Raw genomic sequence first — 17,258 nt, 5'->3', positions numbered from 1 at the left:
TATCTGTTTGAGTCATTTGGATCTAGACTTTGGATCATTGATTACATGCTGCTTGTGACAGGTCTGTTAGTTTCCAAACTTATACAGCTAACTTGAAGAATCGACATGGAAAGAGACAACTATTTGGTGTTTAGAGTATTTATTTATTTACTTGTAAGCAAACCTGAAACATAACTTCAGTGAGATGACTTCTTGTACCTGCTAAACCTGCCACATATTAGTCAAGGATGCAAGCAAATGTCTCTCTCCACGGGCCTCCCGGTACAGTACAGACATGTACCGAATGCGTGCACGTGGAACGAAGCTCACATACAGACAGAAGACCAGAGCGCAACTCACTGTCACACTGTCCTGGCAACGTCACAATTACAACAAACAACAGCAACAGCCTGAATATTCCCAGATGAAAGTGTCCTGTTTTGGAACACTTTGTTGCCCAGTAAAATACGACAGTGGACAAAGACAACAACAATAGCGCTGACATTATTCAGCAGGTGTGTTGCTGACAGCACGTTGTCAGCGGATCAATCAAAGCATAGTAAAAAGCTCCACTCAAACAAGAACATCACTGTAACGAGGAGGAACAACAAAGTCTCATCAGCAGGTTATGAATTTCCTATTCTTTAAGATCGTTTTTATTTTAACTGGTGCTCTGGCTCTGTGAATCAAATTACTTCTACCTTCAACTATCAGCCTCAGAGGAGGGGGAGAGGGGACTCCATCATGTCTGCAGCTGCATCATAGGTAAAGTTATCCCCAGATTTCACACAGCTCTAACCTCTTTATCCACCACGATGGGCTGTAAAAAGTTCTCCCAAACTTTATAGTAGGTCCCATTGGTTAAAAAAGTAATCCCAGTGCTGAAGTCTATGTTGAAATCAGCAGAATAGATGCTAATTAGCATACTTAACAAGCTAACACATGGATGTATGATGATGCGTTCATGTTACCTGGGAAATTTTGGTGTTTAAAGAATGGGTATAAATATGTCACTATATCAATTAAAATAACCTAGTAATTTAAAAATGTATTTATTTATTAATATCTTTAAACATTGAAGAACTTTTGGAAGGAGGTTGCTGCATTATTAATAATGTAAATGTAATTTATTAAGCCTATTTAAATTAATACAATTTAATATTAAAAAATTACAAATTAAATTGTATTTATTCGCTTCAATTACCTTACTGAAAACATACCAACCCGTGACATTTCACTGTGAGTTTTTTTAAACTTTGATTTTGCCTCAATATTTCCCTACTTCAAGGACATAGAAGTAGCTTTAGGATAAAGAAGTTTTTGCACTTTAAGTACTTGGCGTAGTGATGAACTGCTCAAAACATGACATTTTTGGTCGCAGAAATCACTTCTTGCACCCAGTAGCAGTTCTATGTCGCTGCATGATGTCATCTGTAATGTCAGTGGCCATTCTTGTTCTTGTTTTTTGAGTCTATGCGTCCATTTTTGAAAGAAATCATGAAGCTGAAGAGAAGCAAAGAGCTCTGAACAACTTAACCCGGAATGTCTCCTACCAGACTTTATTTACCATCATGGATAACAGAGAAACTTACATAATTTTGTTACTGAAGCAGCTGATGATGTGATACTTTAAAATGTTGATGTTTTTCCTTGAAAAATGTCAGAAATATTTAAAATTGTTGATGTAAAGTGGATTTTATTTTCTTAGAATGGAGCTGAATCAAGTTGCAGCTCTAATACATGACTTGTCAACTCAGGAGTAGGTATTTAATCAAACCACTCCTCATCAATCATTCCTGACGTGAACATCATTAACGTGCCTGACTCTTATTCATAAAAACGACAGAATCCATGAAGGATCCATGAAGACCTGCGTGTGCCTCTGAATGTTTAGTGCTTGAGGGTCCATCAAACTGTTTAATGCAGCTTTAACTACAGCGGCAGTTCATCATGGCTCTGAAAGACTCACGTATACAAACGGACACGCAGACTGCTCTCCAGGAGTGAGTACATGCTGACATTATAGATGCTGCAGCCTGTGGTCGAGTCTATTCAGATCAGTGCATCAGCCGCCTCTGGGGCTCTGCTGATAGAAGACTGTATGAATGAGATTAATGGGCAGCTTATCTGCCACATCCATCATACACAGAAACCTGGTTCTGTGTGTACGTTTGTGTGTTTATCTGTCTGCGTCTGCCCAGCAGGACAGGCCTATCTGATTAACCACTACAGCAGACTGATGTTGCAGCATTTCAGTACAACATCCACCTCAGAAAACTACATACTCATACACTTTACATGCGTTATATCACAGTTGACACAACCCTCCCCCCCATATCCTATTTCAGCAATGTGTTATAGGAGACATTTTCTCCAGAGCACAGTGTAATGTGAGGGGGCTGGTGTAAAAGAGGAGGTTTGTTAAAGTGAGGGATACAGATATTTGACATCTGGTTGGAAAATTTCCTGCTCATTGCTGGCACAGGGCCACATCTTCTTTTGTATTAATATGATTTTTTTCTAAATCAGTGCATTTGCTTACTCCTTACATCTGTTAGTGGGTTTTACAAATTTTAAACAAATTAAAAGCATCTAAAAGAGCCTGCGCTTAAACCTTGTAACTCCATTCGGTCCCAAAGCTGTCCACAATACCTTCTAAATCCATGCCTAGTGCACTGTGGAACTAAAAGGAAATAACCAAATGAGATGTCAGCAGACATCATCTAAGCTAAGTAACTCTTAAAGATGACAGTAAATTGTAAGGTGTGGAGTTTGCATGTTCTCCCTATGCATTCATGGGTTCTCTCCAGGTGCTGTGGCTTCCTCCCACTCCCAAAAACATACTTATTATGTGAATTGATGACTCTAGATTGGCTTTGACTGGGGCACAGGGGCTAGCACCATTACCTCACAGCGGTAAGGTTCCTCTTTTGCTCCCAGTCAGGGCCTTTTAGAGGAGTTTGCATGTTCTCCCCGTGCATGCATGGGTCCTCTCAGGGTACTCTGGCTCCCTTACGTCACCTAAAAAATGCTCGTTAGGTTAATTGGTGACTCTAATTTGGTGACTTTGAATGCTTGACATAAACCAATCAAAACATGGCTGTTTTGGTAGCATTTGTCTAGGAAGAACTCACTACATGCCCGTCACAGGGTGTTCTCTGCTACTGCGTAATATCATCTGCAAGTTGCCGATAATGTCAGAGGTCATGCTTGTTTTTTAGTCCAAAGCGTCCATATTTGAAAGACATCTTAACGCTGGAGAGGAGCAAAGAGCTCTCCACAACTGGTTGCAAACTCAGTCTAGTAAACAGCAGTACTGAGTAGAAATGTTTTCCACAATACATCTTTATGCAGAAATGGACGATTAGATGCAGAGGCAGTTCATATTCCATGCAGTTGGATGCTTCTTTCACCTGGACCTACCATAGATACTCAACTGATAATATTTTCTTTCCATGCATTCCAATGCTAGTCCATCTTGAATGGTGCTGATTTTCCTGTCTTGTTGTAGCACTAGTCACATGTGACACCACTCAACCTATCAGCTCCTGTTTACAAACTTTAAAGATTAAGGAATAATGAATAATAAAGAAAAAGACTTAAGCTGAAGTAGGTTTGTTGGTCCAGCCTAAAACTCCACTAAATTTTTTGTTGTACTTCCAATATTCACAGCTATTAAAGGACGATTTTTATCTAAAATCCATCCATCCATTTTCTATACCACTTGTCCCGTTCGGGGTCTCGGGGTGCTGGAGCCTATTCCAGCTGTCATTGGGCAAGAGTCGGGGTACACCCTGGACTGGTCACCCATCAATTGCAGGGCTGACATAAAGAGACAGACAACCAGGCACGCTCACATTCACACCTATGGCCAATTTAGAGTCACCACTTTACCTAATGAGCATGTTTTTGGTGGTGGGAGGAAGCCGGAGTACCTGGAGAGAACCCACGCGTGCACGGGGAGAACATGCAAACTCTGCACAGAAAGGCCCTGACTGGGAAGCGAACCAGGGACTTTCATGCTGTGAGGCAACAGCGCTGACCCCAAGTCACATCAAATTGATTTGACTGGATTTGAAGATGCACATACCTCTCTATAGAAGGCCTCACAGCTGATGATGCATATCAGAGCATAAAACCAAGTCATGAGGTCAAAGGAACTGCCTGCAGAGCTCATAGACAGGATTGTTGCAAGGCACAGATCTGGAGAAGGCTACAAAGAAATCTGCTGCACTGAAGAGTACAAGAGCACCGTGGCCTCCAGAATTCTCACATGAAGAAGTTTGGCAATCAGGACTCTTCCAAGAGCTGGTCACCTGGCCAAACTGAGCAATGGGGGGAGAAGGGTCTCAGTAAAAGAGGTGACCAAGAACCTGATGGTCACTCTCACTGAGTTCCAGAGATCCTGTGGAGATGGGACAAAGCTCCTGAAGGACAGACATCGCCACTGATGTGGGCTTATGGCAGAATGGCTAGGTGGAAGTCTCCTCAGTGCAAAAAGCATGAAAGCCCACTTGGAGTTTGACTATGTTGTGACTATGTATACATGTACTTCAGGAAAAGTTCACAAAGCTAACATCTACACCTGCAGAGCAACAGCATCTGTCACTTTTTAAAAAGACATTTACACAGACATTAGGAGTTTGTTTATCAGACTGCAGTCTTCCATTAATGTAGGGGTGTTAACCTCAATCACATCAGGGGCCGAAATCTGAATTTTGGTCTAACCTGAGGGCCTAATGGGGTCAAGATTTAACCGAAAACATTCAACCGTGTTTTCACAGGTAATGAACTGTAGGGGAAATTAAACAGTGATGATAAATGATCTTAAGATTTCTAAATATAAAGTCAAAATAAATAAATATCACAGCATCAATGCTACTGTGTCCATGTCAAATACATGCTAAATAAATAAATAAGTTTAAAGGTTGAAAATGTGAGATAAAAAGTCAATTTTATAAGTCCTAAGGGTCAAAATACAAAGTTAAAAGTCAAAATAAAGGTTTTTAAAGGCAAATATATGAGATAGAGAGTTACAATCATAAGTTTAAAGGGCAAGATATGAAATACAAAATCAAGAGTTTAAAAGACCAAACTACAAGATAAAATTCAAAATTGTGACTCTTAAAGGTCAAAATATGAGATAAAATTCTCAATCAGGAGTTAAAATAGTGATAATATGGTAATAAAAGTCATAGTTGGGAGTTTAAAAGGTCAAGATATGATTTAAACATTAAAAAAGTTTAATCTAACAGGTCAATATGAGAGAAAAGGTCAAAATTTTGAATTTATAATGTCAAAATATGAAATAAGTCAAAATCCCAAGTTTCATTTATTATCTTGGGAACCAAAATAAAAGTATGAAATGAAAATACAAACTAATTTCTTTCCCTCATTCCTGACTTTTTAATCTAATTATCTCTACTCTCTACTTTTTCAGATTTTTTTTTAACTTGGCAAGGATTTTTTTTTTAATCTTCAAGGTTAAATTTACATTTCTATACTGGAGGAAATCTGCAGATCTCATTCCAGTGAGCCAGATCTAATTAACATGATATGATCTTGTGGGCCAGGTAAAACTGCACTGTGGGCCACATTTGGCCCCCGGGCCTTGAGTTTGACACCCGTGCATTAATGTCACAATGTGATATTGAAAAAAAGTATGACAGTATCTCCAGTTGTCACGTAAATTTTGACAATGTTGTTCTGTTTCTGTTTGTTGGTTGTCTTATATGAAAATATGTTTTGAATTTTCTGTAGATAACTTGCAAAAAAACTGGGACAGATGGTTACATTTTATTCTCCTCACAGTCTTTAGCAACTAAACACCTCCACTAAATAGCATGAAATTAAATTCTTTTACATAAACTCTCCAAAAATGTATCTTAAATGCTGATCAAACTCTAGCATCAGCTTAATTATTCATCAAATTAAACATCTCACACTCTCAGGAGTTGGAAGAAGAAGAAGCAGAATGGTCTTCAGTTTGATTTAAGGGCACCATTATGGAGGAGCTGGTGCATCGTCATTCATGTGTAAATATTTAAATGAAAAAGAGTGTGTTGGGTGACAACAGTCTCCACTATACTACACTTGGCTTGGTTTTACAATTAAGACAAATTTCCAGTGCAGCTCAGACATAAAAAGGCATATAAAACCTGACATTTCCATTCTTTTTTCCCTTTTCCCTAGTGCTTCATGGCCCACGGTTTCCATTTTATTTTGCAGCTACGGGTCATTGGGTCCAGCTCCAAAGAGCTACTCCATCAGCCCCCTGCTTCCTACCATAGGTTAGAGTTATTGGCTAGAAAGGTTGCAGAGCGCTCACATTTGAAGGTAGCATCTTTTAAACATACACATAACTGTAGGGAGGGACCAGAATTAACACTAACATCCTGGTATCAAAATGGTCAACACTGATTGATTCTGACTTTTTCCATTTAAATGGATCAACAAAGAGTGAATATTTCTCTGTACATCCATGTTTTATACAGCTTATGTTTCAACCCTTCCTCAAAGCTTTCCCTTTCTGTGAGAGAAAATGTGCTTTGAACTCTTCCTAGAGAGGCCTGGTAGGGAAAAAGACAGTAAAGGTGCATTAAATCAAGTGAAAAATGACCAGTGAACCGCTTTATAACCTCTCTCTTCTTCTAGGCTGACATGATGAGCTCTAATTGAATCCAGATTAGCTATCTAACATGACCATGAGTGGAAATGATTCCCCAGTATCAGCTGGAAGGGTACGGGGTGAAATTGGCTTGAACAGGGTTAAACAGGGTGTGCGTCTGCCTCTCCGCCTGCTCTGTGCTGTTTTTTTCAACAGATAATTATAAATAGCTTTTGTCTGTCAGCTCTCCAGAATGAATGAGCGAGTGAATGAGAAGAGGAGGCTGTTAAAGCACCAGGAGAAAGGGGGCGGAGGAGGCGTGAGGAGAGGAGAAAAAACTAGACAAAAGCAAGAATGTGAGATGGCGTAGCGGACGCACATAATTTACAGCTCCGTTCTCCATCAGACAAGGATCTATAATTGAAATGACAAAGAAGATGCATCACCAAGCCAGTTGTTAGTGTTGGGAGCGATGAATTTTAGGTCTAGTAGCTGACACCTTCTGCATCCGCGCTCTGTCAGTCATCAGAGATGTACACAGGAGAGGGCGGGAAGAAAGGAGAGGTGGGGGTCACAGGAAGTTAAAGCACTTAAAAAAACATGGTGTATGATGCAGGATAATTACCATCATCAGTTACAGTAAATCACACTGTGAGTCAGGAGAAAATACACGTTATTGAACACATAAAGGCCTCTACCCTGGAGCTGTTTGAATGTACATATTTTCACCAAATCTTTACTTTTTTTGTTTTTGTAGTGGATTGAAATAAAAACTTCAAAGACTGGTCATTTGTAGGTAAAGAAATCTTTACAGTGTTGGCAGAATTTCTTTATTTCATAATTTTAAGATGTCAAAATAGCTCATAAAGGCTGCACAGAGGGGCAGTGGTTAACACTGACACCTCACAGGAAGAAGGTTCCTGGTTAAAATGCCACTAGGACCGGGCTCATTAAGGCCTTTGCACACTGACTCTGAAATTTTCATCTGTCATATTTTTTTTTTTTTTTTTTTTCAGAACAGGTTCAATTTTATGCAATATTTCACATCAGTCCGAGTCATTTAAATGGGTGATTGATGATTCAAAACAGTGCCTGCTGCTTCCTACTTGCTTGCTCACCACCGCCGGACCTCCTCCCTCCTCTCTCACTCTCTCTCTCTCTCTCACTCACCCTGAAACCTCACTTTAAACACCAAACTTTGCTTATTTATTCTGTGGATATCAACCATAGAAATAAAACAGATAGATGGATGATTGATGAGTCAGATCAGCGCCTCTTGCTTTATTCTCTCTCGCTCGCTCACCCCTGCCCAACCCCTCCCTGTCTCTCTCCCTCTCGCACTGAAACCTCATATCAAACGCCGTAGTTCGCAGGTGTATTACGTGGATATCAGCCATGGAAATATGACAGGTAAAGGCAGAAGTTTGTAGCCTACTCACGGTCATAACAGAGGGTGAATAAAAAAGTTGTTTTCCATCTCTTCAACTTTGCTAAGCGCTCTGACACATGAATGTGTGCTGAGTGAAGCTCTCTGTCAGGATGGATTCAGCAGGACTTTAAAGAAGTGACTAAGTATGAAATAATTTGCCACAGTGAAGGCAAATAAAAATACATCGGAGTCAGTGTACAAGGTCAGAGTGCGAGACGTTTCATCGGATTACGGATACAAAAAAAAAGCATCAGAAAATAACGGACCCAGTGTGTAGAGACCTTTAGTGTGGAGTTGCATGCTCTCCAGCTTCCTCCCACAAACCAAAAACATGCTTGTTAGGTTGATTGGTGAATCTAAATTGCCCGTAGGTGTGAGTGCAGCTGGTTGTTTGTTTCTATTTGTTAGCCCTCTGATTGACTTGCAATGTAGGCTGCCTTTTCAGGACTCCCGTTGCTCATGGGATTCCAGGGTGATTCCCATGGGACAGGAATAAATTTCACTACTAATCCTGTGATTAGGACAGGATGGGGAATATGTTAATGGGAGCCAGTGAGAGCAGGAGTCATAATCATTGGACTAGTTTTACAGCACGTATGCATTTCTGATAAGAATTACAGCTACTGTTTCTACCAACATAGGTACCTGTTTGCTTGTTGTTTGCACCTAATCTGGTGAAACGTGCAGGACAAGGCATATGTGACAGTGCACGGTAATGCATGCTGCAGCTGTCATCAGAATAAAAAAACCAGAAGCCTCAGGTGCAGGGTTTTCCACAGGCTCCATCTGTCATGATTGTAAGAGAGTATACTTCAGAAAAACTGGGAAACACAGCCAGCTGAGCTACCCAAGTCAGTCAGCCTCAGACTCGGTTTAAGGATGTAGGATAGCCAGAGCTAAGATATCGACTCCAACTGCAGGATCGGGTTCACCCGGGGTCTGGACACTGGTCTGGACTTGATTTAGCACATCAGAGGTTGTATAAAAGTATGAGTGTGTGTTTTTCTGAGGCCGAGGCGACTTGATGGAAGGTGTGGCTTGGTGAGGAGGACACTGTATTGATCTGAACTCTCTGTGATCTAAACTGGAGGAGGAAAGAAAACTAATGATGGGGAACAGTCCAACACCATTTTTTTCCTTATTGGATTTTACATCTATTAAACACAACAGTGATGGTCAGGGCAGGCACAGCAGAATTACTTCTAAAGTGGTGCTTAGCATCCAGTCATTTTTAACCCCAGCTGGGCAGAGGCTCTGGAGAGGAAGATGTCTGTTCTTTTGTTTTTGTTTGTTTGTCTGATGCTTCACTCTGGTATGTCTCATCTCAACAACTGATGTATGGCTGGAAATCATGAGTGACTGCACAGACATTCCTCTTCTCCTTTAGATAAACTGCATATTTTTTTAAGCTTTGTGAAACATGCTTTAAAGTAGCATCAATTTCTGCAATTCTTACAGCACAATCTCATACTTACTGCATGCTCTGCCCTTGCTTACATACTGTGCAGTTGTACAATGCTACTACAAAGCTCGAGTATGGTCACAAGTAGGGATGTGCAAGAGGAGGCTGAAGATGTAGTTGCTGTATCACCTTGCATTGCATGCACGTCTGCTTTCAGTTGCATCATAAGCCTAACTGTAAATATACTTGACTAAACTCAAGGCATGTTACTGGGGGATGACATTAGAATTGATTTAGTGAAAATCTAAACTTCTACAAACAACCATGAATGCACTCAGTGAAAGTCACCAGTTTATATGGTCACTGGATGAACTGAAACAGTGATCTTTTTTATATTTTTATTTTATTTATTTATTTATTGTTATCGTGAAAGGTTTCAGCATTGTCTTTGAAAACCAAATTTTTAACCTCAATTCCAGTAAAGTTGGGGAGCTGTGTGAAAAAGAAAACAGAATGCAATTATTGGAAAATCCTAAAATTCATATTTCATTTACAATAGAATTTATCAGGCTTTTGAACTGTGCACTCATAATGAGCTTGGTGGTTCCTCACCGCTTTAGTCTGCAGGACACTGTGTCCATGTTTTCCAAAAAGAGTTTACATTTTTTATTAATCTGACCACAGAACAGTTTTCCAGTTTGACTCAGTCCACTTAAATTGAGTTTATGCTCAGAGAAGACGGCCATGTTTCTGTGTAATGTTCACATATGGCTTAATTTTTTTGCATGGTACAGCTTTAGCTTGCATTTATAGATGGCACTGCCAACTGTGTTGACAGACAGTGATTTCTGGAAGTGTTCCTGAGCACATGCTGCAAATTTCCATTACAGAATCATGGCTGTTTCTCATGCATTGCTACCTAGAGACCGGTGTTAATTTCATTGCTTAAAACTATGACTAAAAATGTTTGTCGACAGCCTTTTTTCTATCACAAAAACTAGACTAAGACTAAAAAAAATAGATCTGTGATGACTTAAAGTGATAAAAAGTAAGTTTAGTTTTCGTCAGCATGACTAAAACTAGACTAAATGTCATGGCGTTTTCATCAGACATTCAAAATCTGTGATATTTTTTTCCACTGTGGGTAAATCTGTCAAAACAATGCATCTGTAGCTATTCTGCCTCTCAGTTTTAGAAAGCAGGGACTCTAGGTTTGACAGAGTGCAGAGAACATACTACCATGATTTGGTACCAGATTAGGCAAGAGAATAAATGCTTGGACTAAAGTAAAGATGAAGATGTGAGGACTTTTTATGGACTAAAACTAGACTAAAACTAAAAAGGGTAGAAAAGACTAAAATGGGAATAAAATTAAAAGACATTTTATCTAAAGACTAAAAGTAAAATTAAAAATTGCTGCCAAAATTAACACTGCGGTAGACCCAAAGAGCACAAGCATTTAGTATTGACCTTTGGTCTTGTCCCTTGCACACAGTGATTTCTCCAGATTCTCTGTAGACTCTGCCTTTCTTTAATGCTCCTTTTATACCCAGTCGTGCCAGTCAATACTAAAGTTACAGGTTGATGAAATGAGTTTTACTTAAAGTAATGTAAGCCCAAATTGCTGGATGAATGTGGTGTCTAAGCTATGACACAGCCCCCCACCGCCAGGGGGCAGTGTTGGTTATTGATCCTGCTGTATTCACTCCACTAGTCAGATGTAAACCCACACAATGGATGTGTTGCATCTTATAGGAGAAGCACAGGTTTAACTGGCATGCAACCAACCTATTGTACTTTTAATTTATCATTCTGGTTCCATGATTTGGTCACACACCTTTAAAGGAGAGGAATTCCTTCAACCCTATTATAAAGTACTCACAGGCTGCACTGATATTTTGTACATGTTTGTTAATTTGTTTGATCCTTTGATTATTTGTTAAAGCCTCAAACTTTTGCCCTGGTTTAATTAAGGAGATTGTCTGGAATGAGTATTGCCAATCAACACTTACTAATTTGGATATATTTTTCCTTTTGCAGGGAAAGATGGACAACAGCTGCCGATTTACCAGGTATAATGTGCTTTCTTTTTATCAGTTTAATTCTTACCGTTCTATGTGACTTTATGAAAAACATAAATGCCTGATATTTAAGCGTAGGAAAATACCAAACAGTTAACATTGCTATTGACTGGTTATCTCCTGTTGTTTTTGTGCAGGTAAAAGGAGTAATAACTCTGAAACTGGGCTCCTTTAGAGCACCTCGACAAGAAAAGAGCGGGCAGATCCTGTCTATGGATTGGCTGCATGTAAAACCACATAACATAATGGCTGTTGGATTCTATGATGGTATGAATTGATTTCTTGGAGATTTACATGTTTAATAGCTGCAGTCTAACATTGAAAAAACAAAAGCCCTGTTTAAATCCCCTCAGGTTCCATCTGTATGAATCTTACCTGTAAAGGAAAAATGTTTTATTATTACAAATACCATACAGCTTTCTTTTTTGTTATGTTAAAACTGTCCTCTACCTTTCTCTTCAGGTGTTGTAGGTCTGTGGGATTTGTCCACCAAGTCTGGGTTGTTGCGGGTGAGAGAGTCTGGCATGTCACTCAGCCTGCTGCCTTATCAATGCTTCGTCGCTCACGATCACGCTGTCAAGGATCTGGCCTTCTGTCCAGCTTCCAAGTAAACACTTTTACACTGACTTCACCTGTGTGCTGAAATACTTGGTTGCAACAAGCCACCCAAGGCACTCCTTCCAAATCCACCCCGATTGTTGGGGTGGGGGAAGTGGATGCAGGGTGTTGTTAAAGTGTGTGGGAAAACACAGATACCTGTACAAAGTATTCCAGTCATTCCTGGCTGATCGCAGCCATCCTTTGTTTCCTGATATTTATATGTTGCTATTTTGCAATTTTTATTCTTTGGCTAAAAATCCTATTCCTGGCTACCATTACACCATGAAAACAAAAGAACACTTCAAGCAACTCAGAGAAAAGGTTACTGAAAAGAATAAGACAGGAATGAATATAATGAAATATTCCAAGGCACTGAACATCCCCAAGAGTTCAGTTAAGTCTATCGTCAAGAACTTACAACTTTCAGCAGTGATCAGAGATGAGAGAGTGACAAAGAGAAAGCCACTGTTGAAGAAAAATAGATTAAATCTGGATTAGAGTTCCCTGAAAGGCAGAGAGACTCCTTGGAGGAGACTCCATGGTCAAGTGGAAGAAACTTCTTTGGTCTGATGAGACCAAAATAGAGTTTTTTGACCATCAGACAAGATGCTTTTTTTGGCACCAAAACACTGCACATCACCACAAACACACCATCCCGACAGTGAACCACAGTGGTGGCAGCATCATGCTGTGGGGATGCTTCTCAGCAGCTGACCCTGGAGGGCTTGTAGAGGTAGAGGGTAAAATGAATGTGGCAAAATATAGGAAAATCCTGGAGGACAATCTTACTCAGTATCCAAGAGAACTACGGATTGGGAGATATATTTTCTGACAAGACAATGACCTGAAGCATACAGATTAGCATTAGATGGATGGATGGAGAGATGTGGTGTGACGGATTGTTTTGTATTGAGTTCAGTTTTGTGAGCATTTGCACCTCAGCTACCTGCTCGATTTTGTCCTGCTGGTTCCCGCTGATGGAGCCTCCTTTTTTCTTTTTTTTTTTTTTTTTACCAGTTTGTAGATTCTGTTCATATCTGCTGAACGAGCAGACTGCCCAGCAAACTACTCCAAAGAAAAGAGCACTGGCCGCAACAGTCTTATCAAAGGGGCACAACAGGGGCTTAGAGATGCTAAAAGAGCGTAGCCTCCTCAGTAAAAGGGTAAAACACCAAAAGAGGTGAATACTTTAATGTGCACTGTGGTGTTGTGACTCCCACGAAGGCCAAACATTACATCTTGAAAGCAGAGATGTGTGGCAGAAAATGCTCAGTGTATTATTCAAAATGTAAGCTACAAGGTCAGAAATACAGCACTTTTTCTGCCACACCTGTCACCATGCAGATGAGGTAACCTCACTTATCTTTCTGCCAGTAAACAACCACTAACCTTCACAATGCAACCTCTCTGAGCTCACATGACCTTGAATAAAATCTTCCTGATGTTAGTCATAAGTGTTTCAGTCTCACTACTGTAAGAATATTTATCTAGCTTGATGCATTCAAATAATACAGCCCAAGAGACTTGAAAAAGGCACACAGCCCACTGTCCTGGAAGAAACAGGTAGATTTATAAAGCTACTTGTTTTCTAGGTGTGAAGTTCTTCACATATTTGGTACTTAAAGCTGGCTACAGGATGTTTCTGTAATTATCTAGAGTATCCAAAACTGTAATGGGTATAGCTGAACGTGCACAGAGGTGAACATCACCTGACAGTCTCTGATCAGTAATAAAGGGTCGTCGTTCAACATTTCACTTCAACCCTCATCGGGTTTTTAACGTTTCTCTGCTTCCTTGCTCTTCTGATGTATGTGGAGATTATGGGAGATATGGAGGGGTCATTTACACCTCGTCTGTCTGGTACCAAGGTTCACTGATACTCTGCAAGTCAGCATCAGGGCTGAAGTAATATCCTGGGTGACAATGGGCTTTTTATTAAAAGTACCAGATTGGCCGGTCAGGGTGTCATCCACCTCTAAGAGTCATCTTTCCCTGTAAAATTGCTTTAGATATGCAGGAAGAGTCAAATCTGCACTTTTAAGGTGCTGGAACTTCACATTAAGAACTAGAAGTACTGCCTGGTGGTTATATGCCTCCAAAAGGTGTACAGTCAGTTGGTTACAGTCCTGATGATGCTCAAAGTTCAGATTAAGGGCAGATAGTAAAGCACGGTTAGGAATCAGTGAGAGCTGAGGGGAGTTGGTGCATTAAACCTCTAGATCAGTGATAGCAAACGTGTGGCTCTTTTGTGATGATTCTGGCTACTTTAAGTCTTACTTCGAAAAATAATTCCCAGAGAAAAAAACTTCAGAAAGGAACTTTTTGATCTCAGAAATGAACCACTGCAAGTCAGATCAATCAGTTAGTTCCCCACACTCATACGGTATGCTTTAATCATCAAATTTAATTCTCAACCCTTACTTTTGTCTGTGTATTTCTATTGGAGGTGCATATGAAAGTACATACAAGATAAATATCACCGATTCTAGAGGAAAGGGACAAAACATGTTCCAAACCTGACTTTTGTTTTACTACAATGATTTGAATTGGAATGTCTCGACAAGCAGTTGTGTAGGAACAGATTTTTAATTCAAGATTTTTCCCCAAAATATGACTTCTTTTTTTTTACCAATTACATCTTGATTTCTGTCAATTTTGTTTTTTATGGTATTTAATTAATTAATTAGTTATTAGTATAAATTTTCAGTTATTCAGTACTGGTATTCAGTAGTGATGTTTGCAATAGAATGCACTATTTTTTTTCACTTGTCTGAAGTATCGTATCTCAGATTTTGTTTATTTTATAACTATATTGAATAGTTAATATAATAATGACCTATTTAATCCTTTTAAACTAATCTTTTTGAATAAAATAGTTATTATTGCATATAGATTAGATAGTATTTTTTACAAATAAGCAGCATTTTTTGTAAAATAAACAAAAGCACCTTCAGACGGCGTTAACAATCATTTGGGGATTAACAGTGGGGATAAAAAGTGATGGTTTAGCCTAGCTTCTTAACCTAAATGATTATCTTAATTGACTATAGATCAAGGTTATTATAGTTAATAACTAAACGTTACAAATAAAACAGAAAACTAACTAAAACCGTTCTGTGCACTTACGAAACTAACTACAATGAAATAGAATTAGAGACAAAATCTCTTTAGTTTTAGTTTTTGACACTAACATAATGACTGACATGAACACCCAGGCATGGAGAGAGTAAAATCGTCTGACTTGATTTAAGACAACTTCACACAATGGTAATTTGTGTACACAAACATTAAAATTGAATAATAAAATTGAAACAATTAAGATAAAATTGAATAATTAAGCTTGAGCCAGGCTGGACATTAGTTCAAGTTAGAGGAAAATCCCTCAAGAGTTCTTGAGATATCACATTCACAAAAATCACTTGAACGGATATACATATGTACGAATGGAGAGAAAATGCAAAAACATTGTTCTTTGGGCTCTGGCCATCACCAGCTAGGAGTTTTTCATCTTATTAATATGCCCTGTCATGCTTCCCTACCGTTACATGATGTCTGTAAATAATTTGTTGCAGGTAAATCATGGTCAAACTGTCAAAGTTTGGTTGATTTAGGGCAAGTACCTAGCTGGTTAAGCTTAAGAAAGATCAAGGTTTGTAATAAAACCGTTAATTAGACTCTTTCACATTTGAATCTCTTTCTCTCTCAGATATCTGATTGTGACGGCAGGAGAAGACCGTTTGGTGAAGCTGTGGGATCTGAGGAGACTCCATGATCCAGTCACTGTTCAGAAACGTTACCTGATCAATGAAATCTGCTGGCCGTTGAACGCTCCAGGCTTCCTCTGGGCCCAGGATAACGCCTACGCACCGTGAGTATATCCATTATCTTATAATCTATCTTATAATGTCCATAAAGATCTTTAAGTGAACTGAAAATGAGTTTTATTGCTTCCCTTCATTTGAATCTTTGTTTGCAGGAGTGGTAACCATGGAGTCCACTACTTCGACCATATGATGCGCACCATCTTTGCAATTCCTCGGATAGGCACTATTTGGGTGAGTGTCAGACCCTCACTTATCAGCATCCTCTGATTCAGCTGTGGGGCATGAGATCAATTGAATTTGCTTTTAAAGATGTCCATGTACTGTGAGCGTGATTGATAGAAAGCAAACTGTTTATTTTTTTAACATCCCGAAGAAACGGATGAAAAGGTCAACACTAATGCTAATGTTTTCTTATCTGCCACACTCAGCTATACACCCATTGGTCAGTATTATAGAATTAAACCCTAAATAACTGTTAAGAAAAATGAAACAAGTAGCAGAATCAGCTAGGCACTGTAGTTTTAGCATGTGTTATTTAATCAGGACTTTTTGTACAAAAATGTGATACTTAGGCCTGTTCTTCCATATTTAAGAAGTTACTTTGACTGTCACCATCTCGCTTTTGTTGACATGAACGAGACAGCGGTGCTGCTAAAGGAGTACTGGGTCAACACAGAGGTTTCCAAACTTTACCATAACACAGAACCTCTTCTTGTGAAATATCTTCAATTTACTCAACATAAGGATTACAAACTCTTAAAAAGTAACTTCTTAATATACAACCACAGTTCCAAAACATTTTGGGTGCTGTGTAAATGATCTCATAAACCCATATTTTATTCACAATAGAGCATAAACAACTTAATCAGATGTTGAAACTGAGACATTTTACCATTTAATAAAAAATATTATTAGCTCATTTTGATTTTGATGGCAGCAGCACATCTCGAAAGAGTAGGGACAGGGCCATGTTTACTATTGTAAAGCATCCACTCTCCTCTTCAGTCTGTAAACATCTGTGGAGTGAAGAGTCCAGTCTCTGGAGTTTTTGTAGAGGAATGTTGTCCCATTCTTGTCTGCTGTAGGATTCTAGCTGCTCAATTTTCCTGGTTCGTGGTTGCCAGATTTTTCGTTTTATGTTTTCTACTGGTGAAAGGTCTGGACTGCCAGGCCAAGTCAGCACCCGAATCTTCTGCTGTGAAGCCATGCTGTTGTGATGATGCAGTATTTGACATTGATGGGAGCACATGTCAGTCTACACTCTAAAACCTCCATCTTCTTTCCAGCATTGAAAGTTCGTTTCCAGATGTGTACGCTGCCCATACCATAGGCACTA

At 39.3% G+C, this 17,258-nt stretch overlaps 1 protein-coding gene across 3 annotated transcripts in view; it reads left to right on the top strand.

Annotated features, from left to right (window-relative positions):
- Positions 1-17,258, top strand: part of gtf3c2 (general transcription factor IIIC, polypeptide 2, beta) — a 36,785-nt gene that overhangs the window by 11,026 nt on the left and 8,501 nt on the right. For all 3 annotated transcript variants that reach the window (XM_041805560.1, XM_041805559.1, XM_041805561.1), the window contains exons 12-16: positions 11,458-11,489; positions 11,636-11,765; positions 11,961-12,105; positions 15,805-15,966; positions 16,075-16,153. In XM_041805560.1, coding sequence (XP_041661494.1) covers positions 11,458-11,489; positions 11,636-11,765; positions 11,961-12,105; positions 15,805-15,966; positions 16,075-16,153 — 548 coding nt within the window. The remainder of the gene's footprint in view (positions 1-11,457; positions 11,490-11,635; positions 11,766-11,960; positions 12,106-15,804; positions 15,967-16,074; positions 16,154-17,258) is intronic.

Source organism: Cheilinus undulatus, linkage group 14 (assembly GCF_018320785.1).
Source record: "Cheilinus undulatus linkage group 14, ASM1832078v1, whole genome shotgun sequence".
In the NCBI taxonomy this organism is placed as follows: Eukaryota; Metazoa; Chordata; class Actinopteri; order Labriformes; family Labridae; genus Cheilinus; species Cheilinus undulatus.
This window is presented reverse-complemented; position numbering and strand designations above follow the sequence as displayed.